The sequence below is a fragment of the Lepeophtheirus salmonis genome, chromosome 1 (assembly GCF_016086655.4).
Source record: "Lepeophtheirus salmonis chromosome 1, UVic_Lsal_1.4, whole genome shotgun sequence".
NCBI lineage: Eukaryota > Metazoa > Arthropoda > Copepoda > Siphonostomatoida > Caligidae > Lepeophtheirus > Lepeophtheirus salmonis.
Window position 1 is genome coordinate 16242787 of NC_052131.2, and position 13826 is coordinate 16256612.

The following is a 13826-nucleotide window of genomic DNA, read 5'->3' on the forward strand; positions in this document are numbered from 1 at the left end:
CAAAATCTGCCTTTCCTTCCTAGGAGTCGGTACAATTAATCCATTTTGAAAATTCTAACAACACTGAGACCATAGAATATGATTGGTTGTGTGTTTGGTCAAAATCGGTCTGTCTTCCCAGCAGTCGGTACGATACATCAAATTGAAAATTCTAGCAAGCCCGATTACATGATGGTCTAACCCTGTATTTTTATGAACAATAATTTCTAAGCCGGAAGTGACAAATTAACACGATCTTTTGTTAGATTGTACTTCTCACATTCCCCAAGGAGTCTTCATCTAGTATCTTCTATTTGATGAATAATGCTTATGATAATTTATATCCATCCTAACAAATGACAGTAAATATAAATAACTTATAAGTAATTACAATATATATTGATTGAATATATTTTCTAGGATTGAATGATAGAATTGATGATGACAAGGCTGAAGATTTAACACAGAATAAGTAATAACTAATAAGCCTTCAATTTAATTTTGCCAATGGATTGGTGTGAAATCGGACAATCTTCTTCGTTCATCGCTGTAGTCCACTATGGCAAAGTGATCCTCTGTAAAAACCGAGACTTAGCTTCATATGCTTCACTACGACGTTGAAGATCCTCAATGGGTTTGAATGTCTTTTAATAAAATGAAGACGTTGTCATATTATAGAATCAAGAATGTAGATTGTAAATAAAACAAACATCTACTTACACAAGGTTAGACCATCATGTAACGGGCTTGCTAGAATTTTCAATAGAATGTATCGTACCAAGTGCTGGGCAAGAAAAACAGATATTGACAAAACACGCAACCACTCATCTACTATGACGTCACTATAAAAAGTGTGGTGGAAGTCAACCATCAGTCGTAAACACTTTATGGTATAAACCCTGTATTTCTATTAACCTTGAGGTGTACCATATATCTTGCTGCCGCCTACTCCTCACGCTATTACAAAAAAAAAACTATTCAGTTAGAATACTGATATGTAGGGTTGTGGAAATCGTGTTTTGTGCAAGCGCGCCCGCAAATACAACTTCAACCATCTGGTTCCTCTGTTTTCTTTCCTACTTAAACAAACCTTTATTCCTAAATCATACTTGATAGTTGAGGGGTAATTTCGAACAAACTTATAAGATATCTCAATTATGATTTTTTTAACATTCCAACTTATCTAAAATTTACTACATATAGAAGCCTTCCGTCACCAAAATATAGCTTTACTTGGTACTATTTAATCTAAATAATATTATCCAGAAAATATCTTCATGTTAGTTATAATTTATCGTATGATACAAATAGTATTAAATATTAATTGCCATAATATATAACTTTGGTTACGAATATCAATATACAAGGTGGATGTAACAAATCGTAAATAGCATGTGTGTAAATTAGATGCAAACTATAATAATTTTTACATGAGGCTGTAGATGTTCATTTCTTACCTGGGAACGTAAAACCTTTAGATAAAGAGAAATCGGTCACGAAAATCTAGGTCTAAGGGAGAAATAGTCTTAAATTTGGTCGAAATACTCATACTTCGCGAGGAAGAAGTTGAGTATCATATTGTCCAATGACGCAATAGTAATGGGTGAGCCCCTAGAATAGAAAAAATCCTAAGCGACATCTTGTATATTATTTATATATAATTTCCGTATGAATAACTATATATTAATCCATATAAAAATCTTTTATTCACCCAAAATCATTCATTGAAACTCTTCGAGTTCAATCCTCCTAAAGTCAACTCATGGTTTAAGTAAACCATTTTCTTGTTAGGAGTCCTTTAGTCCCCTTAATGCCTATAACACATGAATCACTGCTATAAATAGTTACTACCACAAATATCAATTCCATTAATGGGTTTGAATTCGTGCTGTACTGCAAATAAGGACAATGATACACCTTGAATACTTCAAACATCACTCCCAATTTCCTTATTACTTGTAAGACCAAATATAATTAGCAAACATCAAACTCATCATTACATCGCATATTCGGTAGTGCTTTGATGTTGCAAATCAAAATGTGAAGTATATATTAAGGGAGAATAGTAGAAACGGTAAGGAATAATCAAAATAGTCTGAATGATTTAGTATCAAAGGGTGTTATCACAAATACAAAGTCATGTGGATTCAATATATATCGAAGAAGTCAAAGTTGTAGGAGATCGCGGAAAAAGATTGTGTAGACAGTGTGGTTTCCAATTTTCTCATAAGAATGGGAAAGTTTACCTTGCAAAAAGCGTCGAATACACAAGATGTGGTAAGAGAAGCCACTATGCAAGAGTATGAAGGTGTCTAAAAGAAAACTCTATTTTGATCATCAACACTATTCAAATATTTGAACTGAATAAATTACCCATCGATGCATCGATGAATGTCCATGGAAATTACTTCAAAAATATAATAGCTACATATGACAGTGGTGCAATTGTATCTGTCACTGGATCAAAAGTTCAAAGTAAATATCGATTCCAACCCAAAAGAGAATCCTTTAGAATATATCTTTAACTTATATTATTTATTTATTTACACATGAAGGAAGAGGGATTATTCTATATTATTCATATATAACTTCCCTATAAATAACTTTATAAATGTATTCTGTAAATTTATGCAAGACAAAATATATTTTTAGTTAGAGAACATCCAACCCATCATTACAGGAAGTGTACTCATAACTTCTTAGTGACCACTGACCATAAAGGATGAATAGATAACTTTGGCACGAAATCTAAAGAATAGAAATGAGGCAATAAAGTAACAAATTATTTAAAAAATGTTGTCGATATTGACGAGTTAACAATTAAATGATAACAAAACATTCCTTCTTTTTTTGTGATCAACAATAACTTATAAACTGAGCTATGACGATGTTCTTTATATTGTTTGCGTTTGCAATCTGAATATCAATCAAGTCAATAAGGTAAGGTCTCCCACGGAAATGCCTGTCCAATGGGCCAATCAAAATTGACGTTATTGACCTCCTTTTGATGATCTCTTGTCTCATCTAGTGCAACGAAAATATTATTTTCTTCCAGATTTTCTTTTATTCTATTCAAAACTCATTGCCATATTTCCACAACCAAGTTGTTAATGACCCATCGACCTGAAGAAGTTTTTTGAGTATATCCTTCAATAAACTTGGAGAAATTGGGATGATCCAGAACATTTAAAGGGATGTTACAAAACACAAAGAACTTTGTTACGTCCAAATTGAATGATGAACCGTTTAATTATCCTTTATCTCCTTGAATCTTGTGGTTCTTGAAGAGTTTTAAGTTGTTGATGTGATAAGAGGTTTTGGAGTGGTGGAATACTTGCCATAAAGAACGCGATGGGAACAAGAAAACTGGCAAAAACGCTAAGATATACTTTTATTTTCCAAATCATAATTCCACACATCAGTACCCCTGTTGTTAGAAATCCATGAAAAAATGCACGTTTTCTTTGGCATAATGATGATGTACGTGAGAGAGCAGTAAGGGGAGTTGCTTTGGTGATGATTAGTAATATACTGAGGAAAAGTTGATTAGAAGATGCAAGGGTACCAATGTGTTTCATTCCTTTCTTTATATAACCTCTTTCAACCAATCAATTTCGTTCTTTTTCAACGATTCCAACAACCCTAATGATACGCAATATTTTATTAAGAGTGCAGCTATACATTTTTATTTTTATTTGATAGGCAAAATTTCTTCATAGAAATAATATATTCCCAATTTATGCATGTTTATACGACGAGGGATCAACAAGAAGTTGCATTCCCTGTCCTTTGGGAAACGAAGCATAAGTTTAATTTAACTTATTACTTCGTTTATTTATCAAAAAGAATAAATTATAAAATATCCATCACGTATCAAGTGAGACTGGGGAATCGATAGTTGTACAGGAGTAGCCAACAAAAACTTGACAAGAGCTCAAATATTTAAGACTAAGAGGAAGTCAAATGTCTTTCGAAAAAATACAATTACTCCCTAGCATCATATTCTTGTTATATAACTTTTGTTTTGAGCTTGTATTTTTCACATTTCATGTTTTCAGTTGTAATTATCGTTCCGCATCCTGTTTAGTTTTGTCGCAATTATGCACCTATAGTCCAGTCGTGCCGGACAATAAGCAGTCTCTATGGCCCCAAATAGGTCTCAATATATGTATATACCATATTTGTATTAGATAATAATTAAAGCCTCAGTACCTTTCTTTGTCTAAACATTAAATTATGAGGTTTTTTTTTAAAGTTGTCCATGGAAATAATTGTATGTAGTGTTGTTTAAAATATCACCAATTTACAGGAAACCTAAAATTAACGGAATAGTTGTGGCCACTTGAATAATATTTGGAAGGAGAACAGCTTAACAGGAATGACGATTATATTGAATCCAGGGGCGTCCTTAGAATATTATATATATATATTATTGTTTTTTTTTTTGGTGGGGGGGGGGGGGGATTGGCGAAGGGGTCTTATTTTTTAGAATTTCTTTGAAAAAAATTCCAAAATTACAATTTTTTGAACAAAATTTGTCAAATTAAATTTTTGAACAAAATTTGTCAAATTAAATTTTTTGAACAAATTTTTTCAAATTATTTTTATTATTTTTCAAATATTATATTTTTTGGAAAAAAAAATCATAAAATCCATAGCTACTCACAGAAAATTAAATTTCTTGTAAAAATTTCTAAAATTAAATTGAAAATTGAAAAAAAATCAATAGCTATTAACAAAAAATTAAATTTTGGGGAAAAAATTACAAATATTATATTAAATTTTTAAATATTTATTTTTTTGTAAAATTTAATTAAATATAAAATTTTCTAGACAGAATAAAAATTCCTTAATTTGGGGGGCTACAGCCCCTCCAGTCCTCTCCCAGCAGACACCCCTGAGATCGGCAGCAAGCCACCATGAGAGGAAGGAAATAAACAAAAATCTTGCCCTTTATATAGCAAGGACTTGAACTACTTTGATGTCAATCTTCAATTCTACTCCGAGTCCAACGAGAGCACACACCTGGGAGCAAACCATCATTGTTATTCTCTCCCTTTCATGAGCACACGCTCTAGTTATCAATTTATACTCGGATGCAATATTCCCTATGGTTCCAGTGGCACTGGAATTAGTGGACTATGATTCGAAACAAGAAAAAAAAATTATGTGTTCAAGTAAAGATGATGAAAATAAAGAAAAACAGGTTTTGTTGTTTCGGCTTTTAATTATCTTGTAAAGGTCAAATTAACAGTTCTGGACTCAAAAATCATACATCTATTTAACCTTGTAAGGTATTCGTGTTAAATGTAATTCTCTTGTGTTCAGGGGGGAGGGGGATTAAAATAGAGGGAAATACATATATACAAAGGGTCCACATAACCAAGATCCTTCCTACTTTATAAATATCATGCTATAGTACACATGTTCATACCGATTAGTAAAGAAAAAAAAACCCATTTCAATCTATCTATTTTTATAATTTAATTTGTGTCGGCTATGAATTTTTGATCCATTTCAGTCCAAAAAAGGACTCAACAATTTTCTGTTATAATAGTTATTATTCTTTTATTTTGTAGTTCATTTCATTCAGTTTTTGTGTTCTTTTATATCCAATTGTAATAAAATTAGATTTTTAAATCAAATATGAAATAATCTATTATTGAGAAACCACATAATGAAATTTAAGATTTATATCTTAATCCAATTGTGAGCTCCTTTTATAATCAAAAATAGTCATACAAGACCAATGAGTAATAACTCGTAAGCTACTCTATAAATTAGTTCAAATAATTCACCATTGGGTAGTTGGGGTTCGGTATGGAAATCCTAGACCGGTCTGAGATCGTTATAATTTTTGTTGGGCTGAAATAATTCGGTCCAACAAAAATCTCGGGCAGGAGCGTTCTCATATAAAAATTCGGTCTAAATCAGTCCAAAGGAAAAATTCGGCCTAGTTCGGTCCCAAAAATTGGTCTAGACCGATTTGACAGATACATTGTTTATAACATGATATCATATGTATTTTGAAGTACAATGACATCATACGAAGTTTAAACAGAGATAGCTCGAATTAATTTCGATCCTGTCGTCTCTTATATATATACAGTATTTGTTCTAGAACATATCGTGTACTTTTTAGATTTTTTTGAAAAAATCGATGACGGTTTATTTAGAAAAAAAAAATGGTCTCTCATATTATATGAGTCCGAAAAATATCGATCCATAAATTAAGACCAAAAAAATTGATCTATAAAGTGAGACGTAAAAATATCGGTCTGAGGTCTGAGAATACGGTCTGGGCCAAAAAATCGGTCTAAAAAAATCTCTTAAGTTCGAACCAAAAAACAAAAAAAAATCGGTGTTGCACCGTGTCTCAACACTAGTTGCTATATAACTAGAGTGACTAGGGGCGTCCGAACGTATGTGGTCTGAGGGGATTTTTTAATCAAGTTTTTCTTTAAAAGTTTTAGAGTAATATTTTTTGGGTTCAATCTTTAATTTTAGCAAATGAACTGTCTTAAAGATTTAAAAAAAAAAAACCTGTTATTCTTATTATAAATTTTCCTACTAAATGGTAGTTTTTACGATGTGTTCAATTAGCTCATAAAAATGAAATTACTTATTTGCATTTCTCATTTAGTAGTTTCTATTAATATAATGCTTATAAAGTTAAGCAAATCTTCAAATTATGTTTCAAAAATTTTCTTGTTATTATTTAAGTTTTTGTTTTTTTTGTTTGACAAATTCTGTTGGGAAATAAATAAATTTTAACAATAACTATTGAAACGGTTTAAACAAACCATTAGCTTTTATGAGTAATCTCCAAAAAAATATGTCTCAAGTAAGAATAAATACCAAAAACGATAGTTTAGTAATCATATGTATTGAGTTCAATTATGATAAATACGTATTTTATACTACAACGTGGAATTCTATAGATCTAGAATAATTTGTATTGCCACATGGTAGGAATACAAAAGAAGTGATGGGTTAACAAAAAGGAAAAATAGAGCAAAGTCATTTTTTACAACATTCATTGAAGATGGAAAATGAAAGAAAACAAGCTAAGCTGCATACATGACTATTCCACGTGTGTAAAATTCCATCACTACAGCCATACCTTGCGATATGAGTATTCCAACATACGAGTTTTTTCAGCAAAAATTTACACAGAGTTTTTTTATACATATGACCTCGTCAGAAGTTGATTAACGGACGCTCAAGCCGCTTCTAGCTATTTGTTATGTTTTTTAAATTATTTCTTGCAGGATAAATTGTTTTAACTCCGTCTAGGAACAAATGAAGATCGTATGTCAAAGTATTACTGTATTGGAACTCAATTTCTATAATATTTTGAGATCGATATAATATGGGACCATGAGTTATGATCCTAAATTAGAGCTGTAGTCAGTACTACTTTATGCCATACATCACCGGCACTGGAATGCATTTGTAAGTGTGTGTGGGTTGGGAGGAGGGGATTATATAATAGTGACGTCCTCCAGGGTATCCACAGGTCTGAAATTTTTATTTAGTAACATTTTTAATTGCATGCTTGTATTTACAAGAAGTAATAATAAAAGTTATAAATCTAAGTATCAAATCAAATACTTACAGGACACTACTTCCTATGCAAAATTATACATTTCTTTAATTTAAATATATATGCATTGTATCAAAGAACTCATCAAAAACTACAAAAAATCTTATTTGCTTTAATATATAGTTTTTTTATATTATTATCATAATATTAAAAAACGTAAACATGAGGAGAATAAACTATACGGATTCTAAACATCTCGTTATACAAAATCCGCAATGTTTGAATCTTCATTATTCGGGGACCTCTTGTAATTTGCCGTGCGCCAATGATGAAATCGTATTTTCTGGAAAAATGATTTTAAGGAGGATTGAAACTCCTCCTTTTCACATATACCCAAAATCCTTTTGATATGACGCAAGCCTAGTGGTTTATTGATCCTTATTTAGGAATGAAAACTGAAGTCTCGTCCAGTCCATTTTAGCCAACAATATCAGCCTAAACTTAGAAATTCGGTCTTTAATGAGGTCAGCTTTATCATTTCTTCTTTTTCATCAGTTTTAGTACTGACAGTCCGAAAGACTGACGGTCTTAAAGACCGTTCCCAAGGATTGATAGGACCGATCCAAAGACGAAAATGAAACAAACAAATAAGGACCATACACAACACTACGTTGTGAACGAGAAAAATTGATACACTTGACCCAATAGACCTTGAAAAGTACATAATTTGAGAAAAATAAGTCTGACAACTCTAATACTATCTTAAATTTATTCACCAAACTATTAAAATTATTTTCTATTCAAAATGGTGTTCTCCAACAGCAACCATATACTCCACACGAGGCCTGATAGCCTTGAAGACATCGATAACATAGTCATCTGACATGTTGGTACACTTACTCTTCACAGCAGTTTTTAGGTGGTCCACTTTCATGTGAAGAGTATCACAGCCCTTGCTCTCCACGAAGCCCCATATTCCGTAGGCCAATAGTTAACAATATTTCGAAAATGAGGGTCACATTCATGCTGGCTTGAAATCTTGATCCTGGAGATTATTTTGAGCCTTTTTGGTTTTGTGCCAGGGGTACCATCCTGTTGCCACACATAGGAGATCCTAGCATAATTGGCATCAATCAAGGGCTTCCAAAATCTCTGCAGCCTTCTTTTTCCTCACATGGGTGTGTGCAAGATCCAATATCATAATTTGAATTTTGCCTCCTCCATCTTTGTCCCATGCACACTTTTTATTTTTTATTGCTTTTGAGAGGCTTAGAGGGTCTTGGTATGAAATTCCAACATCTGGGTTGTGAGATAACATATACTTTTGGAGCATAACATTTTTGCAGGTGCGCAATGCACTTACAAGTAGTATGCCGTACGTGAATGATGAAATCGTATTTTTAAGAAAAATTATATCAGATCGATTGCAACTTCCTGTTCACATTTACCCAAGATCCTTTTTGATATTACGCATACCTATTCCATAAATGTTGTTGTTGTCTGTAACTTTTTATACAATACCTAACTACGTACATGTGTTTCTATTAAATATATATACCTGATTTTGAACGCATACAATTGCGCTAAAAATAACCTTAAAAAACTATTAAAACGTCTCCCCCGTCTTCTTTATTTCTTTGATATTTGTGTGAATCTTCCTCTTGCTTGAAGGACAGACGGTTTACCCTTTTTATGTTTAATATGTTTTATATATATTAATGTATTAATACTACCTACAATTATCAGGTAAAAACTAGTGTTGGGCTTCGGTCTGAAAATCCTGGACCGGTTTGTTATAATCTTTAATAGACCGAGCGTCTTTCGAAGTTTCATCTGGACCGGTCTCAAAGGTGCGTTATGATCTTTAGTAGAACAAACTAATTACGTCATGTAAAGAAACTCGGTCTGAACCGGTTTCAAAGAAAAAAACCGGTTTAAATCAATGTAAATTTTACAACAAATTTTGTCTAGACCGATTTTATACAAATGAATTCTTGATGACGTCAGTTGAGTTTTAAAATTGTGAACTCTGACCTACAATAAAAATTACATGTGTTGCATAAATCATTTGTGTATAAGTCATCAATCAGGCAAGGGGAGAAAAGGGGTCTATTTTCTGGACATAAAATAAATTTTTATATATTCTCTTCCAAAAAATCGGTGCACTACTTGAAAACGATTAAATTTTTAATCTTTAGTGAGGTCTGCCTTGAGGTATCAATTTAAATCAGTATGAAAAAAATTGTTTAACACCGAACCCAGAAAAAATGGATCAATATATTCATTAACGATTTAATGTTGGACTATGTTGTAAAATTGGGGTTTGGACTGAGATTTTGTTCCCAATTTGTTCAAAAATAAATCTCTTAAAACCGGACCACGAAAAAATCGGTTTATATATTGGGAACAAATTGGAAAACGATTAAATTTTGTTCTCCAATCTGAGATCGCGGTCTGGACGGAAATATCGTTCCAAATCAATTTAAAAAAATCAGTTAAGACGGAAGTGTAACAAAAAATCGGTATACCATTTAAAAATGATTAAATTAAAGTCCACGGCCTGAGATAGATATTGGTTCTAATTTGTCTACAAATAATCGTTTAAGACTGAACAAAAAATACAATCGGTCTTGGACCGAGTTTCACCACTTCTATCTACATCTTCAGTAAGTTTGTTGCGATCATTCATTTCACTTTTAGTTACCCCCCACGTCTTAATAAATTAAAACTATTGCTATACTTTTTTGGGAATCAAATCCTTTGTTATGGTTGTTGACCTTTAAACGAGTTTTTTTCTATTTCTATTGCAGAGAAGGGTCGCTTCATCTATTAAAAGGGAATTTCGATAAGTCACACACTATTTACATCTTATGTAAAAATTAAATGTTTTACACTTCTTAATATGGCATCATCATATTATGTACATTAATTACTCAAGAAACATTCATACCAAAACTGATAAATGAGAGCTCAAAGTCATACAAATGCTGGTATGTTCACATGGAGGCCTGACCTTTCAACTTATGAATGGATCTACTGGTTTAAAAACTTATAATTATATTAGGATGTTGAATATTTGCAAAATTTACAAACAAAAAAAGATTATGATCTCCAAAAACAAGAATATGAAATAAAAATGTATAGAGATAGAGTTCTATATATATATATATATGTCTACTTATTCCAGTCTTCTTGTACCAGGTAGTGCACTACAATTGGAACAAACTTGACCTCATCAAGATTCTATATGAGAGCATCACGGCCGAGTACATTCTGCTCAAACAAAAGGTTAGCTAACCTCTTTTAAAATTTAAACAAAAAGTAATCTATTTTAATTCTGAGTCAGAAGTTGAGATGAAGTTCCTTAGAAGAAAAACATTTGTCAAATTATTCAACGAGGCCAACCTAGCAAAAGCCACCACAAAACTCACTGACATCCCCCGATATACAGTCTCGTTAAGAATTTAGACACCTCCTACATTATCACAACGAAAGTCTAGGACAGGTCTTAGGTGAAGAAGGCAGTGCAAAAAATAAATCCATCAAAGCCATATAGGGATCCCCATGTCTGTAGTAGTATAAAGCGCTTCATGCATCGTTCCACCATCGGGGGTCTTTCAAAGCCCTACCCTGATCCAACCGGGCGCTTAGAGTGACGGCTAAGGCCTACTTGGAGGTCTTGAGGTTGGTGGCGAAGACCTGAATGGACAAGAAAGAAAATGGAGGATCCTACCTGTTCCAACAGGATTCTGATTCTGCACCTGCTCACAAGGTCAGAAAGGTGCAAGCATGGGTAAATGACAATGTACAAGTCTTTTTGTACCTCCTGACGTGGCCCTCCAACTCTCCTGACCTGAACCTCTTGGAGTTAAATGTCTAAGGAAGTTGAAGAGGCACGCCTTCTACACCTCATACAGCAGCGTGAAGTTCCTCAAGCGTATGGCTGCAGCAAAGTTCCACTCTGCGAACATCAACAAAGCCTGCTAATCATTCCTTGGGGAATTGGGTAATAATTGAGGTAATTCAGGAGGTCGTAATGAAAATTTATATGCTATTACCATAAAATAAACCCAAAAAGCTCGTCACAATGCATTTGTACAGAATTTGGAGGAAGTTAAATTTTGTTCCAATTGTAGTGAGCGACCCTGTACTATAGAAAGGCCAAACTTTGGGTTATACATCGAGTTATTGATCTCAAATTGTTTTTTAGTCGTGCAGGATGTATAATTTAAAAAAAAATATTTTATAAGGAATTTTCATCAATTTTTCGAGTGTGTAAGAATATATTTATTTCATTGTATTTTTTGATTATTATTTAATATAAGGTTGAATTGAAGGTTGTATTATTTTCTGGAGAAAGGTTCGTTGATGACGATGAATCCTTCTTGAACATCACGGTTCTCAGAGTATCCATCAGGTCCAGCCTCATAGGTCACAGTCACAAGAGCACCATTAGCATCAACATAGGTGTATTGACCTGTTACAAAGTCACCATCACGGGTCTCTTGTTGAGTCATGTAGGTTTGAGTTTCATCACTAGCGACTTTGTATTCAAATTTGTATTGAGGATTGGGCTAAATGTAGTAAGTATGTCAGGGTTAGAGAGGGAGAAAAAAGGTTGGGTGAGTTTATAATAATATTATACATCATATCAAAATCTGTCTTACATCGAAATAGTCCTCATCTACTCCTTGGGGTCTGGCAAGGACTGTGGATGCAAGGAGGCAAAGGGCGAGAAAGAACTGAAAAATAAATGGGATTCAATGTGGTTTTTTTATTTAAATCCATGCTGGATTTACCTTCATTGTTATTGTTTCTAGAGTTGATACAAACTGATGATTCAAGTTGGTGACTCTCTGCTTTTATAGGTTTATTGTAAAATGATATTTGTATATTTTTGTGTTGTATATTGGGCAGAAAAAAAGAAGAAAAAGAAACGGAATTCCTATTATTACTCTCCGTCTGCCCCATAATCACGCTAAAGGTTACTCACTTTGTAAATAATATCTCAAGTCAGTAAAATGGACGGCATTCCTTACAAGTTCCCAACAGAATAACAATGTCAACTTTATACCATATATTTATGCATCTTAATTATACATAGTCATTTGACCTTCATGGAAAAATAATTGATTTGTTGATTTATTGAAATTTAATCATTTGTCTAATCAAGTAATCTATTTCTTATAACGTAACTCCAAAATAAATAATATGTGCTCCGTTTAAAACCCTTTTTTAAGATATTTTACATATTTCCTTGAAAAAAAGCTTTTATAACATTTACATACATGAAATACGATAATTTTTTGAAGAATTGGAGTAGCTTTCAATGATAAAAGGATTTAAATATTGATACAATTTAGCCAAATGATCATAGAGCAACTTCATGTCATTTCTTGGAATCTATTTGATTACTCTGCAAAAGTATAAATTCCTGGGGTTTTTTACTTTCATTATCTTGGAAAGACTTGTGCAAATTTCAAAAACAACATATTTATGGATATAAGAGATTATTCTTATCAGTAAAATGTCAATAACAAAGCTATTGGATAATAATAATGCAGAGAAGAGGCCCAAAAACTTGCATTAACATGACTAAATTACGAAAAAAGTGATGGTCATGGAATAATAACAATAATATAAAAACTCAGAACCAATCAGTGATATATTTAATTACTTTATTTAACTATATTTTTATTAAATAGATCCTCCTTTACCTCTAATAACAACCTCAACACGCCGGTAAACAGATTGACAGGTCTTGCCGACTGCCCTAATGGCAGCGAATTTGAATGCGAGGTGCGACAGACTTTCTTCTCCACGACATCTCAAAGTCCAAGGGGTTGAGGTCAGGGCAAGGAGAGGGCCACATGGAGGCAGGCCAGAAGTGTGACATATTCATGGTACATATGAGATTGCATACCCATTGCCTTTTTTATATTCCACCGACACTTATACATATAGTGATATGGGACAAAAAATGTACAACTATTTTAATATTGCTAAATAAATGTTAACATCTTAATAACAGCTAATTTGAGTTTAACCTATCCATGTGATGGATACTAATAAGATCAGGGGAAGTAGAAATCAACTGCTAAAAAAAAGTACAATGTTACCCTGTTCTTACCGTTATTATATCACGCAGCTTTTCATACAAAAAGAAACATATACCTAAAATCAGTTGGTATTTTTTCCAACTATAAAATCATTACTCAATAATTGTTAGAAGTGTTTACAGGTCGATAAGACTGTATATTAATCCAACCAATCAAGGCTCAGACAACTAATTAGAGAAACT

General features: G+C 32.6%; 2 protein-coding genes across 2 annotated transcripts in view; both read right to left on the reverse strand.

The window, feature by feature from the left end:
- LOC121132118 (GTP-binding protein Di-Ras2) overlaps positions 1–13826 on the reverse strand; it is a 225033-nt gene that overhangs the window by 78475 nt on the left and 132732 nt on the right. The window lies entirely within an intron of this gene.
- LOC121118856 (cuticle protein 7-like) lies at positions 11789–12410 on the reverse strand. Its single transcript, XM_040713455.2, has 3 exons — positions 12325–12410; positions 12193–12267; positions 11789–12099 (listed from the first exon to the last, which is right to left on the reverse strand). Exons 1-3 carry the CDS (start codon positions 12328–12330, stop codon positions 11869–11871), a joined length of 312 nt encoding a protein of 103 aa, XP_040569389.1. The 5' UTR covers positions 12331–12410; the 3' UTR covers positions 11789–11868.